Source organism: Apaloderma vittatum, unplaced genomic scaffold (assembly GCF_000703405.1).
Source record: "Apaloderma vittatum isolate BGI_N311 unplaced genomic scaffold, ASM70340v1 scaffold9540, whole genome shotgun sequence".
In the NCBI taxonomy this organism is placed as follows: Eukaryota; Metazoa; Chordata; class Aves; order Trogoniformes; family Trogonidae; genus Apaloderma; species Apaloderma vittatum.
In genome coordinates, this window is record NW_009693955.1 from 1 (window position 1) to 19018 (window position 19018).

At 36.5% G+C, this 19018-nt stretch overlaps 1 protein-coding gene across 1 annotated transcript in view; it reads left to right on the forward strand.

The window, feature by feature from the left end:
• The first annotated feature begins 304 nt into the window (after positions 1-304).
• The window catches only part of KNTC1 (kinetochore associated 1), a 32831-nt gene continuing 14117 nt past the window's right edge, over positions 305-19018 (forward strand). Inside the window, exons 1-37 of the mRNA XM_009865621.1 lie at positions 305-436; positions 528-648; positions 958-1073; positions 1416-1488; positions 1780-1857; positions 2324-2358; positions 2580-2690; positions 3572-3665; positions 3843-3895; positions 4167-4279; positions 4980-5034; positions 5681-5779; positions 6082-6125; positions 6238-6303; positions 6397-6472; positions 6894-7019; positions 7109-7198; positions 7737-7802; positions 8298-8359; positions 8763-8874; positions 9600-9743; positions 9958-10014; positions 10097-10198; positions 11231-11347; positions 11801-11944; positions 12239-12337; positions 12762-12865; positions 13024-13129; positions 13407-13541; positions 13672-13791; positions 14583-14652; positions 14729-14796; positions 15368-15660; positions 16320-16492; positions 16643-16740; positions 17686-17827; positions 18486-18542. Coding sequence (XP_009863923.1) covers positions 305-436; positions 528-648; positions 958-1073; positions 1416-1488; positions 1780-1857; positions 2324-2358; positions 2580-2690; positions 3572-3665; positions 3843-3895; positions 4167-4279; positions 4980-5034; positions 5681-5779; positions 6082-6125; positions 6238-6303; positions 6397-6472; positions 6894-7019; positions 7109-7198; positions 7737-7802; positions 8298-8359; positions 8763-8874; positions 9600-9743; positions 9958-10014; positions 10097-10198; positions 11231-11347; positions 11801-11944; positions 12239-12337; positions 12762-12865; positions 13024-13129; positions 13407-13541; positions 13672-13791; positions 14583-14652; positions 14729-14796; positions 15368-15660; positions 16320-16492; positions 16643-16740; positions 17686-17827; positions 18486-18542 — 3751 coding nt within the window. The remainder of the gene's footprint in view (positions 437-527; positions 649-957; positions 1074-1415; positions 1489-1779; positions 1858-2323; positions 2359-2579; positions 2691-3571; positions 3666-3842; positions 3896-4166; positions 4280-4979; positions 5035-5680; positions 5780-6081; positions 6126-6237; positions 6304-6396; positions 6473-6893; positions 7020-7108; positions 7199-7736; positions 7803-8297; positions 8360-8762; positions 8875-9599; positions 9744-9957; positions 10015-10096; positions 10199-11230; positions 11348-11800; positions 11945-12238; positions 12338-12761; positions 12866-13023; positions 13130-13406; positions 13542-13671; positions 13792-14582; positions 14653-14728; positions 14797-15367; positions 15661-16319; positions 16493-16642; positions 16741-17685; positions 17828-18485; positions 18543-19018) is intronic.

Below are 19018 nucleotides of genomic sequence, written 5' to 3' on the forward strand. Positions count from 1 at the left end.
GGAGGCTGTGTGGCGGTCCCCTGGCGGTACCTGTGGGCACTGAGGGCTCTCTGGAGCTGGGCTGCCCTTCCCTTCACCTCGGGCGCGGGATCTGCCCTGACCGAGCTGCCCTCAGCCGGGCCCTCTGGGGACATCAGCTGGGAGCCACTCTCGCCACTCAAGTTGCCTTCAGGAGGCTTTATCGCGCTACCCTTCCTCTAGTCACGATAAAATAATAAAATCAGTAACTTGCGAGCGAATTATACGACTTTTTTAAAGCTCTCTGCTTTACAGCCTGTTCCTGGCATTTTTGTTGTAGGTGAACATGTGGAACGATATCGAGCTGCTCACCAGTGACGACACAGGGAGCGAGCAGCTCCCTCTGGGTTTGGGACACGAATGTGGAACTGCGCTGTACCAAGTGTGCACGTTACTTCAAATCACAGCTTCAGAAAAGGTAGAATTCGTCAAAGCCACGTTCTTTTTCTTTAAAATTACCAACACTTCTTTGTCACAGTTATTATACACAAAAACCTCTCTCTTCTTAGGTCTCCGTTAATCCGCAGTTGTACTCGTGCAGCTCCAAGGATGGCAGCATTATTGTTGTTGACAGATCGGTGGCACTTCTTGACAGCACTGGGCAGTCTCTTCTGATGCATGTTCAGTTTGGTAAGCTCATTCCTTTGGAAATCCACTGGAACTTTTAAAATATATGTGTTAGGTATGTATAGGTAACTTTAGGAAGTATCTTACATATCAAACTAGCAAAAGGATATATTATAATAAATACCTAAAAGGGGAATAATAGATGCCAAAACCCACTTCCTGTATTCCCTTTCCTGTACTTTCTTTAATCAAAAGAAATAATTTTGAAGACATCTGGGACACTGTGTTGTCCAATTCCTGCGTTTCACATATTAATGCCTATGCATAAAACCTCAACCTTAAAATTTGACATTTTGTGATGGAACTTTTCAGATACTAATGTGGATGTCGTTGGTGTGTGCCAAGAAAATCAATTTCTTGTGGTCGGTGAGAGAAGTGGCAATTTCCATCTTATTCACATACCATCCAAACAAAAGTTACTAACCAAGGTACCGTAATTCTTCTAATTTTGCTGAAAAACTTTTGTTCTCAGAATTTCTTAAAGTTTTTTTTCTTTTCTTCCAAGTATCAAAACATAAACGTTCTTGTGTTTCGAACACATCTTCTAGTTCAAACAAACAGACTAAAGTGACGCTTCTGTTCCCTAAGTAATGAATAAGCAAAGTATATTTGGGAATTGCATATATAAACAACAACCAGTTCTTGATGGAAGAAAAAAGTTTGAAGTTTGAATTGATGACCAGTATTTCCACTGCTTGTGTTTTCGTTGTTTTTAATTAAATAAAATGCAGAATAATAGCCTAATAATCTTTACATTGATTCTATTTTAGATTTTGGCTGAAAAATCTTCAAGTGAAAAGACTTACTTAAATCTTTTTATTGAAAAAGATAATGCAGATGCAGGTAAAGATTTGGTTTTTCTTTTCCTCCTTGCCTCAATTTGTGTGATTTTTTTTTTCCCGCCTTTAATATCAAGAAACATTCAGAATTGAATACCTTGTTCTTCTGAGACTATGCTAGACATAGGAAAATGCTCAAAAAGGAAGGATTCCTTCTCTCTATTACTTCTGTCAGAATTCAGATTTTAATAGTTTCTGGTCATCTATAAGCTCCCAATTTTGTTTTATAAGCGAGTAGTCTCTTTACTTACTCTTGAATGCTTAAGTTTGAAATATTTGGTTTGGATTTTTCTAGGTGTTCATCACATGTTTGTTCTAACAAGCAGAGGATTCTTTTGCATCATGTGTCTCCCACTTGCCAAAACGCAGGAAGGTAGGATGATCTATAAACCACTTGGGATTTCCATTTTAACAAGAAAAACTGCATGAAAAAAGCTTTTCCATGCATCTTTCTAATGAGAATAAGATATTGAGATTTTCCATATAATCTTACTTTGTTTTTAAAGGCAAACTGATACATAACTAGTTCTGTAACAAAAAAAAATATTTCTGTATGCCTCCAGTAATTTCTTTTGCTTATGTTTCTCCGGGTCACAGCTTTAGAGAGAACTGAATGCTGTGGGAGCAGAATTCTAAGCTATAATCAGTCTTAACTGTATAAGCTCTATATTTATAGTTAGTGATTTTCTGTAACTCAGTGCCAGGTTCTTTGACAGGATCTAAACTGTTTTTTTCAGCATAGTTAAGTTAGGATTAAACTACATGATATTTAGTGGCTTTTTTTCAATTTTGAAAATTTACTTAACACTGATTTTTTTTTCCTTTTTTTTTAAATGTAGCAATTGACAAGATGGATATGAATACGGCAAAGAAAGTAAGAGCTACCTGTTAAGTTGTAACGTGTTAAGTGCAGAGTTTGTAACAAAACTTTGCTCTGTGCATTTCACTGACTACTCACCTGTTTATTTTTACAGCTCATAGTTGTGATGATTACTTTTTCTGCGCAAGCGAGCTGTTCAAGGTTTTATCTACTGCTTGAATAAATAACTTTTCTTCCCCTTTTGTTTGCTTTCCCCTCATCTTCCACCCCACAAGTTACAAGGACAGATAAAGACAGCTTTCATTTCCACAGAAGAGTATCACGGCCTCGGCTGTCAGAATTTTGTGATAATGAACTCGGTGAACAAAATCCATTTGATAATTGGGGTAAGCACTAAGAAGGCGTTTGTGACACTTGCTGTGTGATCAGTGATGGTGGTATTTGATCTGCAACAAATTTTACCTACAGCTGCTTGATGAAGAAGGTTTTATTTTTTGCACAGAGACTCTTTGCCTTTCGATTCCTTCACTGTAAATGTAAAGGGTGTCAGCTGGGCGGCCTGTCTGTCGTTTTTCTCGTAGGGAAATAACTGCTGTCATTTCAGAACTTGATCTGTTGTGATGGATGGGGGGGAAATATCTTTACCCTGATGTCATGACCTCAATAAATTACAGCAGCTCCTAGCCTGCTCAGCTGGGCTATTTATAGTCTCATCCTTGAGCTCCGAGACAAAACCAAAGCTGGCAAGGGCCTTCTGGTCACATTCATGTGCCACAAAACCTTGCAAAAGTAACAATTAAGTTCCCAATTGAACAAGGGTCTTAAGGATGAATTAGGCACAGGAATTAATAAAAAAATAAAAATGCTGATGTTTTGAAATACTGCTTTGGTCTAGAAACAAGTTTTCTGAGTTTGCTGACTGAATCCTGATGAATTCAAGGCCATTTTTCTCAGTAGATTCAGTGTTTCAGATGGGTTTTGTGCTCTGAGAATGGAAAGTGGATGTTTTGAAACATGGCATGTTTTTAGAAGAGCCAAGAATGTTTGGGGATGCTGACTAAAAATTACTGCAGTGAAGGCCAGTCTTGCAAGGAGGCTAAATTACAGGTGAAAAAATAAGTATATTCTTCTGAACATCAACATTCATCAGGAATAAAGCTTAAGCTGGCTTTGCAGCTTTCCAAGTTAAGGATGAATTGTAGAAGCACACCTGCCAGTAGCCATTTTTCAAATGTATAACCCCATTTTCCTGTGCTTTTACTAATAGGGTAAAGGCGATTATGTGCTCTCCAAGTGGGAAGTAGACCCTGCCAAAAACCTGGTGTCTGTTCAAAGTTTTGCTGATTCAAGCCTCATCAACGGTAAAGAAGAGCTGTGGGGTTTTTTCTTCTTTTTATAGACAAGTGCAGAATTCGTGTTTAATTGCAGAAAATGCTAAGACATTTGTAGTTTCCAATGCTTGGTTGTTATGTATTTTAATGTTTTTGCTTCAAATACATTGCTCGAGAAAAATAACCAATTTATGGATATTTTTTTAGATGCAGTGAAACTTCAAGTGCTCGACAATCTGCTGTTTGTTATAGATACAGAGGTATGCATAGTGATTTGGTTTAATTTTTGTTTCAAAATGTTCTTGAGCCAGCTTATTTTTTTTAACTAATAGCTTTAAAATATGCTTCTATAAAATAAAGATGCTTTTATTTGCAGAGGATCTTGACTTGATTGTGACATTTTTATTCCACTCCTAGTCATTATTTAAGCTATGAATTGTGTTAATATTCTGCTGGAAAAAGACCAAAATTTCATCTTCTGTGAAGAAAATCTGAAATAATTTCTAATTTTATGATTTTTTTTTAATCTAGAATATTTTAAGCATGTGGGATATTTATTCTCTTACTCTAATTTGGGATTGGCCTTTAATACATATTGAAGAATTTCTTCTAAGTACAGAGTCAGATTCTTCTCAAGTCACGTGGTAAGTAAAACGTTATAGCCCCAATTCTGAAAAGTTGTATGTCTTTGCAGGCAACGTGCCACAAGCACTTGATTTTCTGTGGCAGTGAATTTTTAGAATTCGTCATTGAAATCTTTCTAGTCAGTAGGATAAAGTAATTGGATTGTAGGTATCCTTACCTCTGTGTTGCAGAAAAGAAAACTTTGTTGCCTTCTGCTTTTTCTTGCCTTATCTGTTGTTTCCACTAAGGAATCTTGCATGTAACCTGCACCACTTAGGAAATCCTTGTCAAAAATAAGGTGTGTAGTATGGCTTACAAGTCTGCTGTTATAAAAACCCTCGTCTGCATTTTGAATAGATAAATCTTCGTTCTGCAGATGGAAAAGCCAAAGTCTGGAGATGTGTGTATTGGTTAAAACTCAAAAGACGTTAATGGCAATTAAGATTAGAAGACTAGACTCTTGGCTCATTCCATCGCTCGGTGCCAGTTAAATTAAGAATTAGATCTATCTGAAAAGCTTAAGAATGTCAGAAATTAAAGGCAACATGCTAAATGTTACATGCTAAAACACTGTTATTTTTGAGCACGCTATAGGTTTTTAAAATATACCAGTTTCCACGGAAAACTAAATTTTCTGAAACTCGGGACCAAGAATATTTCACATTCTCTGCATAAGGTTTACACAGTCTATTTTGCTTTCTTTTTTCTCTTGTTCTGCAGGCAAGGACCGGCCAATGTTAAGCTGATAGTTATGACAATACCAGATAACAGACAGGTATAATCTCTTTCTGTGTTCTATTCCTCAGTTGTTATGCAGTTATGGACAGAAAAAAGAGAGGGCGAAGGGAAATAAAAGGAGATGGCTAAATACGTGAAGCACACAGAATTCTCAGGAGCTCAAAGTCAAAACTGAAATGATACCATCTAAATATTAGGGTACAGCAAGTGAGGGACAATAGTGCTGACTGGGGCAAGCTGCCCTGCTGTTTGGGTTTTTTCTGGATTGTTTGGTGTTGGTTTGTTTGGGTTTTTTAGCTGTAGGCAGGTAGGGGAGAGCAACAAAATTTCCTGTTGGCTTATATACCTTCACAGATTTCTTTAGAGCAATATCTACTCCATGTACAGTCAGTGGAGTTAACTGAAATAGAATGCCAGGATGAATGTTATAGAGTTTTTTTTAATTAAATGAAACCTGTCTAATTACACATAATAGGCCTATATAGAGAGGCAACACCTAAAACTTCGTTAAACTTTCTCAAACTGCAGAGATCTGCTCTTTCATAAAAACTTCTAAAAATAATGTCTTCCGTCTAACTCCACAAGAATCCAGAAATCATTCTGCAAACATCACTCTGTCACCGGTGTATGAGGAAAAATGAATAAATTGTGACTTGCTTGTTTTCCCCTTTTTTTTTTTATAGATGAGAAGTCTAATGGTTTTTGCGTTGCCCACCATGCAACTGCTTTATTCTTTGGAAGTATCTGTTGTTTCTTCACTTGTTCAAAGCGGGATTGGCACAGTACGTTTAGAAGAATTTTTTTTGTTCTTGTTCTTTGAAGAAATATACTTGCCTTAATGCATGTAATTATTAGAGGGTGCTGTGCTATTCTTATTAGATCAGAAACAATTTGTGCTAGAAACTGTACAGGAACTACACAAAGAAAGATTAAATGAGGTCTTGATAAGCATTTAAAAAAATCACCAACAAATGGAGAGAAAAGCAGCGGTTTGTGTCTAAGAAACACTTAATGCCTTACAGTTGTGCTTTCTTACAAGTGACTTCCCTTACCACCTAATGATTTCTGTTATTGCATGCTACAGGATACAATATACTTCTTGGAAGGAATTAATGAAAAACAGCAGATGTAAGACAATGTTTTGTTTCTTACTAAAACATTAGTATATAAAATGGTAAATGACTTCTATGTACAGTTGTTTCACAGTTGATAAACCCACATAATTCCTTCTCATCCTCAGACCTTCTGAAGGCCCAGTTTCTATTGTCGTGATGAGAAGTTTAACTGAAGCTTTGCCGGAAAATAGGTACTAGTTTCCACAAAACATTATTTTATTTTATTTATTTTCATTTGTGGTTTGGCACTTACATTGAAGGAGGATACTTTATTTCACCTCTAGACTAAGTCGCTTACTTCACAAACACAAATTCACCGAAGCAGAGAATTTTGCCATGCAGTTTGGACTAGATGTTGAGGTAAGTTGTCCATTCTTGATAAATACATTTGGAGATTAAGTAGTATAACTGAACTTATGAGTAAGCTTTTTGCCCTGTAGTCCAACAGAAAGTATTAAAAATATTACAGATATAGTGGAATGTTATCTTACTGACAACTACATGGTGAACTAGGTTTTATCTACAGTAAGTAACAAACCTTGCAATGAGAAGTGGTGCAGAAGTACATCATATGATCAAAATACGTGCTGCTGGATCAGAAGAAGGAAGAATTAGTTAGGGACTAATCTGTAATCCATTTCTGTAATGAAATCATTCAATGTATCTGGACACACTATCTCAAAAAACATTGTAAACAGAAGCGTAGAGTTTTCACCTGAAGACTGTCTGCTTAAGATTTAATCGTATAAAACTGAAATCTGTGTTTCTCTTTTCTAAACAGCTTGTATACAAAGTGAAAGCAAACACTATTTTAGAGAAATTAGCTTCAGCTTCTGTTGGGAGTTATGGTCATGCAGTCTGGCTAGATCTTGTGAACGAAGCCAAAGAAAACCTGCAAAAAATTCAGGCATGTTGTTTCTACCCTTGTTCTCTAATAAGTAATTCAAATTATGAAGGAGCTTGGAATTAATTTCAGTTTTTTCGTTATGCAAACAGGACAACCAATTCGTGGTGGATTATTGCATAAATGCTCCATGGCCACTCTATGAAACCACTCAAGAAATGCTGAACTATGCTAAAGTCAGAGTAAGGGGGTTTTATTTGTTTAAATTGCTTATACTCATCCATTCCTATTACATCCTTCTGTACAGCCTGAGAGGGGGAATATCATCAAACCAGCTGCAGTCCTTCAAAAAGTAAAAGCATTATAAATGATACCTTACCAAACACAAAGAAGTGGCAAGGCTTGTTCCAACCTCACTGCTGCTATTGCTTAAGGGCAAAAAAAAAGCTCACAGTTCTATTTTCACATCAGAAAGCAAGTTTAGGTTTGCATAGTAGTCTTTTTAACTACTTCTTAAATAATACCAGGACTAAAAGCTCAAAACATGTCACCTTTTTTGTTTGTATTATTTTAGTCTTTCCTGTCTTATCACACAGAATTAGAGATACATCTTATCTGTCTGATCCTGTGTACATGTAGAAATCCAATCAGAGTTTAACACTGTAAAATAAAGACTTGGTTTGCAGAGGTGCTAAGTTTTTGTACTAAATCTGTAGTACTGTCTGGCATAGTCTGCATCTACCAAGTTGTCAGCCAAACCATTTCATGTATTTGTTACAGATCTTGAAGAAAGATGACAGAACCATCGCTCCATCGTTGGATGGATCTCCAGTATCCATAACTGAGGTGAGGACAAACTTACTGGCCCCACAGTATGATATGATTTACAAATACGATGTAGAGTTTTTAAAACCATAGTGCTGTCGGAACTTTTTAAAAGTCTAAACAAGATCATATTTTATCATATGAAAGAGGACCCACCGTAATGACAAGTTTCAGAAATTATTCCTTCAGTCATAGAAAGATTCATCTTCAGATGCTCAAACATTGAAGGAAGAAGCTTTCTTAAGTGCTTTTTGGTATTTATTTTATTTCTTGTTTAATTCTGTTGCATACCAGAGAGGCGTCATCCTCCTCCAAGGAGAATCAGTGCAAGGTGTTTTCACAATTTTTTTTTTGATAAATGCATTGTTAAAAAAACCCTTGCATATATAATTAACTGAAATACTTGAAAAGTCTTTATTTTCCTCCATTTTTCTTTTTTGTGATGGTTATTCTAACCACGTAATCTCGCTATTTGGTAAGCCAGATATTCACCTTAAATCTCTCGTCTGCATTCAGGTACTGAGAGCTCAGGCAAGGCTTACAACTTTCTATGGAGCTTTTGGGCTGGAGAAATTCAGGTTTGTTTCTGTTTATTTGTTAAGATTTGAAGTAAATTTAATAGTAATGGTTAAGTATGTCCTGTTGAAATTAAGATTATTTTTTTTTACTTTTGAGTTCATTAAATTTTAATCCCCTCCTTCTCTTCCTGAAGTTTCCCAATCTCTGCTATAAGAAGGGAGAATGCAGAGAGGATGAGTCTTCCTATAGGTTGAAAATGTTTTCTGTAGCACATCCACTACCTTGTACAGATATTAACTTATATAGCAGGGGGTGTGGTTTTACGCACACACGACCTAACGTTACTGTTGACTCTTACAGCATAGAGTACTAGCTAGAAAAGGTTTGAGGTCCTCTCTCCCCAAGTCCTTTAATACTTATATTTAACATTAACAGCGTTTCTTTTCCTCCTCTCATTTCTAGTGGTATTGCTTGGACAGAGTTCTTGAATACTGAAGACATTTTCAAGAATATCCTTTTCCAGCTAGAAGAAGGAAATTTCTCTTGTGCACAGTACCTCTGGCTTAGGCATCAGGTGAGAGGGGCACAGACACCTCTTTGGCATTTAGAGAGGATGTTAAGTCTCTTACATTTTCCAGCGTTATTTAACAAAATCAGACCCATGCGGTTGCAAAACAGCTTCTCAAAGAAGCAAAGGTCTACGGCAGAATCTCATCTAGTCTCACAATGACTACTGGCTCACCTAGCTCTGTCGAAGGCTGAACTTCTTTTCGCTTTAGGAATGAACTGGTATTTCTGATGTCAGAATGCGTATTTCTAGGTCTGAAGGATGACAAATTTGTGATTTATTCTGTGGCAGTTATAATCTTCCTTTCACTTTCTTGCAAGCACAGCTCTCAGAATTTTTCAGCGGACTTATGTGGGTTACCTTAAAATTCTTAAAACTAATTGCATACACTCCTCACCCTGAACGACACATTTGTAATAGCGGCCATGAGCTATTAGATTTTGTAGTGCAGGACTTTCAGGTCCATGTCTGTTGTTTTCTTAATAAGTAATAGAATATGATCTTAGCACCACAATTTGTGAAGAAATTTTTTCAATTAGGCCTTTAAGAAGACCAAGCTGGTTTTTCTGAACTGGATATATTTTTGTTTTTAATTCCTGCCTATGTTTACTGAGATGTTCTTTTTGTATTTGTGAAATCTATTGTTTCTTCCTATCAGTGAAACACCTTTATAAAGTATTAGATAAACCCACACTTGATATATGTGTAATTGTTCTGTTTCGATATTTTAGGCAGATTTTGAAAGCGGTTTTGATGAGAAAATGCTGGAGCACTTGCTCAATGCCATCCATTCCACTGTTCCTTTGAAGGAACTGTGTTTGTGGCTTAAAAATGTTGTGATTCCTTTCTTAAGAAGAGTTGTGCCAAAGGGACAGGTAAGACTGCCTTAATAATTGCAAAAATTCTCAGGCTAAGACAATTTTATTGTCAGACCTACAGACATTTATTTTTGAATGTCAGAACCTTCTTCCTCTGTCTCTTAAAGGGATTCTTTTCCCTATAGTTATATTTTAAATTAATTCTTTTAAAATAAATCACAAATTTTGTTCTGGCAGTGTAACTCTACTTATAATTGATTTATTTTTTCAGAAAATACTAGCAAAATGGCTGGAACAAGCTGCTCGAAACCTTGAATTAACCGATAAGGTAAATCATACTGCAGGAACTCTGCGTGTCTTTTAGTTCTATATGTATAATAGAGTTGGCTAATATCAATTATTTTGGACAGGCAAATTGGCCAGAAAATGGACTCCAAATGGCAGAGGTTTTTTTCACAAGTAAAAATCAAGGTGAAATGGGACTGACAACTTTTGGCCAGTGGACTCCTTTGGTAAGACATGTAGCAAATAAAAGGATTTGCTGTTAAGAGACTTAAGAACATACACTCGGTGCTAGAGTTGAAGTGGATGATAATTAATTCACTGTTGATTTTGTTGAAGGAACTGAGTTCCAATCGTACTGCGTTTAAAGATTAAAAGAAAAAAATCAGTGCAACGTTAATACCCTTTAACAGATGTATTAATAGTCTAAATATAAATAATATTCTTGAATATTCAGTAGTACAGAAATAAGCTTAATGATGAACTTAAATTAGAAACATGTCTCATCTCTGTCAAAATTTGTGGAAATTAATTGCAAGTCGCCATGCATTATGGCCTGTTGAAAACAGGTAGTAAAAATCAGCTAGCTGTAAGGCTATAAATGTGGAATTTGTGCAAACACAAATAAATTATGTAGGTTATTTATCCTAGGTATACTGACATCTATAAAAGTAGTAGCAGGAGAGTGGAGAAAGATAAAGCTAACCAGCTGTGCATTTTAAAAATCGGAAATACTGACATTCTGTGTTAGATCTGCTGTCTTAAACTTCTCAATCCCACGTTCGAAGCGCATAACAGCGAGAAGAAAAATTTACTCCAAGTCCCTCTTTCAACACATACTTGATTTTCTTTCTGGTATGCCATAGAAAGGCAACAGTTCAACATCTATAGTTGCAAGGCATCAAAAATTGTTTGTGAGGTTTCTTAGAAAAATCACAAGAGAAAGAGAGTTCCGACTCCAAATAAAAGGTCAGCTGTCGGTACAGCGTTCCCAGCCGCTCTCCTTACCTGCCCTTAAGACTTTCAGTGAAAGAAATGCTCAGCCCTCTTCCCTGTGCAGGCCCTACTAGTGCATCACCGCCTTTAGAGAGAACATTTTCCTCACAACTTGCCAGAATCTTCCTTGCTGCACTGCAATTCAGCTACCCTTGGCTTATACCAGAGATGTGAATAATTTGCTTTCTTCCTGTTTATGACCAGGTTCAATGGTCTTGAAGATTGTAGTGAGTTTTCTAATGTTTCTCCTCTAAACAATGTTTCAGAGGTGTGGTGACTGTGAAGACGTACGCAGGTTAAGGAAGCTGGTAAACGATTTGCAGCAACTAATAAAGCTGTACAGAAAACACAACTGCAGGCTGGCACTCTGTGACTTTGAGAAGGTAATGCTGCAGACATTTCAAAAAGTGCTTTTGAGTATGGGTTGTGCTGAGAAGGAGAGAAATTTTGTAGCATGTGATCTGAAGTCAGGCAAAAGAGGAATCCTAGCTGGTTAAACTTGTGTTGCTAGTGCTATTTGATATCTTGTGCTTGTTAGAGATCTTGTTTCAACCAAGGGTATAAATATACGTGACAAGATACTGTGAGAAGGTATGGTTTAAACTCCATGATTTGCAGTTCATTACAGATGGGCTACTGTGGACCAAGCATTAGCAACAGAGGAATTAGAAGCCCAACTGAACAATAAGAGGCTTTGTAAAAGAAAGCTTTTATCTGAGCTAAAGAAGGATGCGTGTTCTTGAAATCCCTCAACTGATTTCAATGGACAGTGGATGTTCAATTATCAGAGATATAAAGGATGTTCTAACATGGCCATTGTTCTACTCACTGTCCAGGAAAATGCAACTACTATTGTATTTCGTATGTTTGATAAAATTTTGGCACCAGAGCTTGTCCCATCCATTTTGGAGAAGTTTATAAAACCCTACCTGTGTGAACATAATCTACCAAAGGACGAACTTCTTCTGCAGTATATAAAGGTATCCCTATTTTCTTTCTTTTGCAGAAAGCTATTTAAAAATGAGTAAGCAGAAAACAAATCTGATGACCAGTTTTACTTATGCTTGAATTTTAGGACCAGCTTTCAGATCAGCTTACTCCTACCAATGAACTTCTTGATAGTTAACTATTTCAGTAATAAGGCATTAAGAGATGCAAGCACAGATAGCCAAATCTGTCCCTTAATATACAAAAAAACTTTTATTTTTTGTTTAGAAGATATTCCTATCTTTTCTGAATTCAAATACCCTAATATTCTTTATCAAAATATACAGGATTTGCTAGAACGCTGTCGTACACGGTCGACTTCAGTATTTGAAACTGCTTGGGAGGCAAAGGCAATAGCTGTCATTGGCTGTATCTCTGACACAGGTGTAAGTATATTTTATAAAAGAGGCATCAAGTGGCTCTAACATATCAGTTCAGAATGAAATATAATATTTACAGAAGCATATGAGTACGTTTCTGCCTGAGTGGTCATCATCATCATCATCATTATCTTCTCCCATAGGATGCTCTTTGCTTGAGAATTTAATTGTAGTTTTGATGTCACCATGTGGAAAACTCACTAACTTTACTATGTATGAAAGTCAAGCTCTACAGTGTCATAAATTACTCTAAGCATTTTCTAATCTAAATTGACACATCATACTATGATAATGAATGCCCTTTATCAAGTGGACACTGGGCCAGGAAATGCAATTCTTGCCTAAATGAATCAATCACTCGTGAACAATACTTCAGGACATTACCTTGTAACTTATTTTGAAAAGTAAGCTCTTTATGTTCCTTTTATAGCTGAAATTTGATGCAGTTCTACAGATAATGCATGGTGCTGTGGTGCCATGGAGCGCAGCCGTGGAGCAGCTGGTAAAACAGCACCTGGAAATGAATCATGTCAAGTAAGGCAAAATCTACAGTTTTACATGAGTTTTGTGTGAACTTTCACTTAGAATTCTGGGGGTTTTTGGGGGAATACTGTGTATCTGAAGTAGTATGATGATTAAATCACATAGCTATAGCTGGCAATTAAATTAATAATAGTCTTATTTGTCCATAGAGTAAAGTTATTACAGGAAAGTTACCGACTGATGGAGATGAAGAAGCTTTTGCGAGCCTATGGAATAAGAGATACTAATCTTTTAAAGGACAAGCAGATGATAATGGTAAGTGACCAGGAGAAAACAGGAGTATTTCTGAAAAAGGTCCTTGCCATTCTGTGGAGCCAGATGAGTCCCCTGAATTTTGAGAGTTCCTCAGATAATTCTCTTCCTCAAGGCCAGTCTTCTCCCAGTTACGCTTTAGCCAAGTTTTAAACTTGGAGGTACCTTGCTTGGTATGAGCTGTACTATTGCAATGCAGCAGTAGTGTGTATGAATTAGTTCTTCCTTTCTTATCCTAGACAACAATGAACTGAAGTCCGTATCTGTTTTCTTCTTACAGAGACTGGTGAAATACATTCTGAAACAAGACACCCCTACTTCCTTGGAGGATGCTTTGAAAATTGTAGCAGCCTATATGTTGCCCACTGTGGAAGTCTACATTCTGAGGATGATAGACCTGATTGACAAAGAAAGGGTACTGAACTACTTCATGCCAGTTGATCTCAGAATTTAAAGACACTGAGGCCTATTTTTAAAACAGGGGCAAGCTGTACTACTTGCTGCAATCTGATACACAATTTACATATCACTTTTTTCTTCTTCAGGGAGAGGAGTCTCTGACTTTGTTAAAATCTCTGACTGTTGCTGAAGCTGAGAAAGTTGCGGAGAGACTGACTATGTGGGGAACCCTGGTATTACAGAATAAAGCAGATAATTCTGAAGAGGTACTGAGTCATTTCACATCATAAAGTGTGTGCACAAGTTGTTCTAAATACTGGTTTTACCCAGATGCTTAAAAAAAGGTAGGAGATGCAAGTGTAAAAACTGTGTCTTCCAGCACAAAGGGATGATGACCTGGTCCTGCTTTGAGCAAGAGCTTGGGCCAGGTAACCTCTTGAATCCTCTTCCAACTTGAGCTTATTCCGATTCTGTATACTGTACAATTATTTTGTGTCGTTTGAAAAGCATCTCCACACAGTGGCATGGCTGCCTGAACTCAATAATTTATAAATCCTGCTGCCTTATTACACCTCTAGTCCTATGAATTTCCCAGTTGCTTCTTTACTTGCTTAGAAAATACCTGTTTAAAAACTGTAGGTGTAGCTTTGCCATGCACCAAAGTGGGCTGAAGCTTCAGAGTTGACAGCACACGTTCCTGTCTTCTAACCACAGAAGAGAATATTTTGTTAAGGGCTGTTTTAGGGAGTTATTCTGGGCAAGGGATGGAAGAACAAAGTGAGAAGGGTGGATATTTTCAACTCCTGTGCAAGCTAAGAGACTGTGGAGTACATATCTATTACAGCCATAAAATACTTGCTATTTCTGTAAAGGATGCATATTTACAATAACTTTCTGTTCTTTTGCTTTTCAACTGGTTGTATCTTAGACTTAGTGACTGTTGCTTTAGGCATTTGTAGAGCACTGCGTAATATTTAATAGAGTGGGATCCTGAGGATCACTGTGTTACTGGCAATGTTTTGACCAAACAAAACATGAACCTCTTCCTTTCCTGCAGCAAAAAACACAAATGTTTATGACTAAGACACTCGTGGAAATCCTTAAATTCCTGTTCAGCATTCAAAAAGGTAAGCTACGACTTTAAAATCTTACAAATCTTTGCTGTAAACAGTCAGGAAGTCATTCTTTTTCTCCTCCCAACAGACAATCCTCTGAAGAAAGATGAATGTGAAGCAAACCTAAAAATGTTTGAAACACTTGCTACCCTGCAGGTAGGTATCCTTACAGTTTCAAACTGCTTTTGATTTACTGTACTTATTCCAACTGCTTTTATAACATGGACAATATTAAAAATTAATTGTATTTACATCTTCTGTGCAATGGTTGTTTTTATTACTGGCTTCCAAGAGGTTCTAAGACTAATCTAGCAATTTCAATAGTGCCGGCGATAGTTCTCAATTACTAGAACTCAGTTGTCCATTTAAACAAAAAAATAGATAATCTCCTAAAAGTCGTAATTGGTAACACTTCAAAGATTTCATGACAGAGTACTAGAACATTTTATTAAGATTTTCATATGGTTTGTTAATTGAAATTATTTAATACACCATTTGAGCATCCAGTATCCTTCAGGTTCTTTTATTTTGCTTACCTACTGCCTAGAAAATATTTTTAATTTACTACATCAATCAGGAATTGATAGAAACTAATGAAGCCAACTTTGTACTGAAAGTATCCCTCTACAAATAAAACAGGAAAAAAAACCACTTCAACAAAAACAACGCAAATGTTTTTAAAGGAAGTTACGTGAATACAAATATATATTTGTATTTTTTGTTGCAGGAAGACTTTGATATCTTTCTTTCAGCTGAAGAATTTAGGAATCCTTCACTAATGTCTAAACTTCTTGAAAATCACATAAAAGCTTATGAAACGGTCAGATCTGCATCAAAGTCTAGAAGAGTGCCACCAATGAACTGTAACTCAGAAGATGCTAAAACCAAGAACCGTTCTACTGAATCAAGGTTGTACAGATTGGCTTTGCTCCTGCAGAGGTCAGAGCAAGAACTGGGAGAAAAACTGGCCTTGAGAGCCCTAGATGCTGGAAAAGTTGAAGACGCTCTACAAATATGCAGGTAAAGCTGCAGAGGGTTTCAAGATTGTAACTTTTAACGTGTACTATTTCAAATACTTTGCAGGAGTAAGTAGAGGGAAAGCAAAGGACAGGGGAGTTTGGTTGTTGTTTTTTCTAAAACACGAGTCTTTAGCAATATGATTTTATTGTCCGTACGCAATATTGAGTGTAGAGTTAAGTTGTTGTCTCTGAAAACTGCCATTGGTTTTTGCCATGACACGATTCCTAAGTGTCCCTACACTTCTCTGGCGAGAGATAAGTAAGGCACAATATTAAATAACCATATGAGAGTTTCTCGATTTACACAAATAGAAGAAAACTATGGTACGCTGACTGTACACACCATCTCATGGTTTCTAGCTGGTCTCTGCCTTGTGCTTAGGTTGTCAGATAATTGAAACTTACTACCACCTCCCCCTAAAAGACAGTAGATGAAAATGCTAAATTTTTTAAATTATTATTAATAATATGTTCTGTGTGCTTTGGTATATATCTCTAAGGTAAGTTTTTTCACTTCAGGCACAGAAGTTTTAGTTGCAGCAAGTCATAGAGGTGAAATATGTAAAAGAGAATTAAATAACTAGAAGAGAACATGGCCTCAAGTAAAAGCTCTAAGGACTATTTTCTAATATATTTTTAACATCTATGATTTTTTAATAGGGAGTTCTATGAAAATCACTGTAATGAAGAAACAGGGAAGCTGCTCTTCTCAGCATGTCAGAGGCTTTGTCATATGTTGGGAGCTGATGTTCCAATGATCATGCCTAACGATATGAATCTTCCAGCAGTGATCTATGAAATGGCTTGCCAAGCAGCTACAGTATGTAGTCCAGGTAATTACGATGATAATTTATTTGTGTTTGTGTTGAAAATATTTAATAAATGTGAAAACAGAGTGAATTTCTACATAGGCCTCTGTAAAAATAATAGGACAAAATGAACTTCCTCTTCAGAATATGCTAATGCTCTTAATATTTTTGCAGATTTACTGTTAGATTCTTTAGAACTATGTAAATACACATTGGCTGCCAAGGAAATGTACAGACAATGCCAAATAGAAAACTATGGATTTACAGCAAAGGTATTTTATGCTAACCTTAAATACATCTTTTGAATGCGTGATGTCTTGATTGAATAATGCTGACTGTACAAACATCTTTTTTTCTCCCATTTCTCCAGCAATATTTAAGCAGCTTGTTTAAAACGCAAAAAAAAACCCACCAGAAAAACCTCACACAGCTCTACAAATAAAAATTTCCCTGCATATGTGTGTACTTCAGTGTAAAACGTAAACTGATTTGAGTACTAGAAGTGGTGCAGCTGTGGCACAAGCACAAGAAGCATTCTCCATTCCTATTTCAGTATAATAAGTCCTGCTAATGTGGCTGAAAATATTAGTGATTTTAACAAACAGCTGCTGCCAAGATTGCTAAAGAATATAGAGATCTGACTTTTACAAAGCTTTTTTTTAATAGGTAAAATATCACAGGAAAGGTTTGATTTTTAAGTGCATGGTTTATGTGAAGATATTCCTACCAGTTTTGTAAAACTTTAAGATGGCTCAAGTTCTTGAATAGCACCTTTGGTTTTTGTTCAGGTCAAGCAGTGCTTTAGGCTTGAAACGAAAGGACTCTTAACGTTTGAGTGGAATAGGTCGACATGGCTAGGCAAGCGTATTTATGCATTGAATGTTATTTTTCTCAAAAATGATCCATTTGAAAAAATGTTTGTTTATAATATTTGGCCAAGAACGTTTATGAAAGCCTCCATTAAATTAATTAAGAATGTATTTTGGCTGTACAACTGAATAACTGCATCATTAAAGGGGAAACGCAGCCACTCTAGGTAGGAAACATCTGTAATGCTGCTGGCCATTTAACAAAAAGTAGCCTAGTAAAATCCATTTTTCAGTAGAAGATCATGTTCTATTTCTATATTAGAAAACTACAATCTCTTGCAACACTTGCTTTGTTAGTAGACTTGTTAGCTGTTCTTTTCACTGTGTTTTCACAATGTTCTTATTTAGACAACATCTTTTGGAGGAGAGAAAGATCCATATGAAGAGTGGACTCACAATGACTTCTTTAATGAAGATGGGATAGTTCTTGATCCACAGATAGCTCTTCCAGTCGCATATGAAACTATTGCTGCTCTTCTGCCTGTTAATGGTAAACATGCTTTCCTGAACATTGACTCAGTATAAATCCTGTATTTCACACTGATTTTTGTCTAGGAGTATAAATAATTCAGCACATGTGTGGAGACGATCACATCAGAAATCTCAGTTAGAAAAACCTTGTGGAAGAAATATCTGTTTCTTCCACTGTGGAAGTTGCAGGCACTGAAAAAAGACACTCTCAGCTCTCTAAAAGAAGCACTGAATATTTTAGAATGACTTACTTTAAATACTTGATGTAAATCTTTTCTTTCTTGATGTGTTACTGGTGTATAAAAAAGCATATAAATGCAAATACTGTTGCACATGGCTACATCTACCTATAACAGATACGCTTATTTGATTGATTTGAATGCATCCGTTAGCTTCACAGATTGTGTTCCTGTTGACTGTCTCATTAAGACAAAGGGATTTACATACAAAGTAGTTACTGAAAACCGTCGATTTGTATTTCTTTGTGCGTTTGAAAAGATACTCCTTCCTAGAAAATAACTTCTGATTAGGCACAGTTAAAAATAGAAGTCCTGGCTCTTAGAGTTCCTGGGCCTTTATTTTATGTACTGTCCCTAAGTATAATTAAGGAACTTCCAGGCTTCATGGTGTTGCCGAGATCTTGGCACACTGCTGATGTGTATTTGTCTGTCTTTCAGAGAACAAGCTGTATCCTTTGGACGCTAAAAGCCTGGCAAACTGCTCGTTTATTAAAGGTATTGTCATAGCAGATTCACCACACTACAGGTATAAACCAGACCACTAGAAAATGTAAGGTTTAAATTAAACCTGCTCAAGAATGACTAACTCAGAGTTTTTTAAGGAGATAAAGCCATATTCTAGGGGGTAGCTTGGTTCAGCACAGAAAATACCAGTTTGGGTGGTAGTTGCTGCTGTTCAGCCATGTGATTTTGAGCGTGTTGCCAAAGCCTGTGCTTCAGTACAGAAGCTCAGCACTGTGGGCTCAGATCCATTAGAGCTTTTCCAAGGAGATGACCAGCTTCTGGTTTCCAAACTAAAATGGGAGTCTGCATTCCATTAAAAGCCCTGAAAATTTAAGCTTTCAAAGGGAATGAAGGTTGATCACGTGTCATAAATTTAACAAAGAAAAAGAGAAACTGCTCCGATATTAATTCCAAGAACAATACGCTTAATATAAATATACTAACTATCTTCTGGGGTTGCGTGGTTT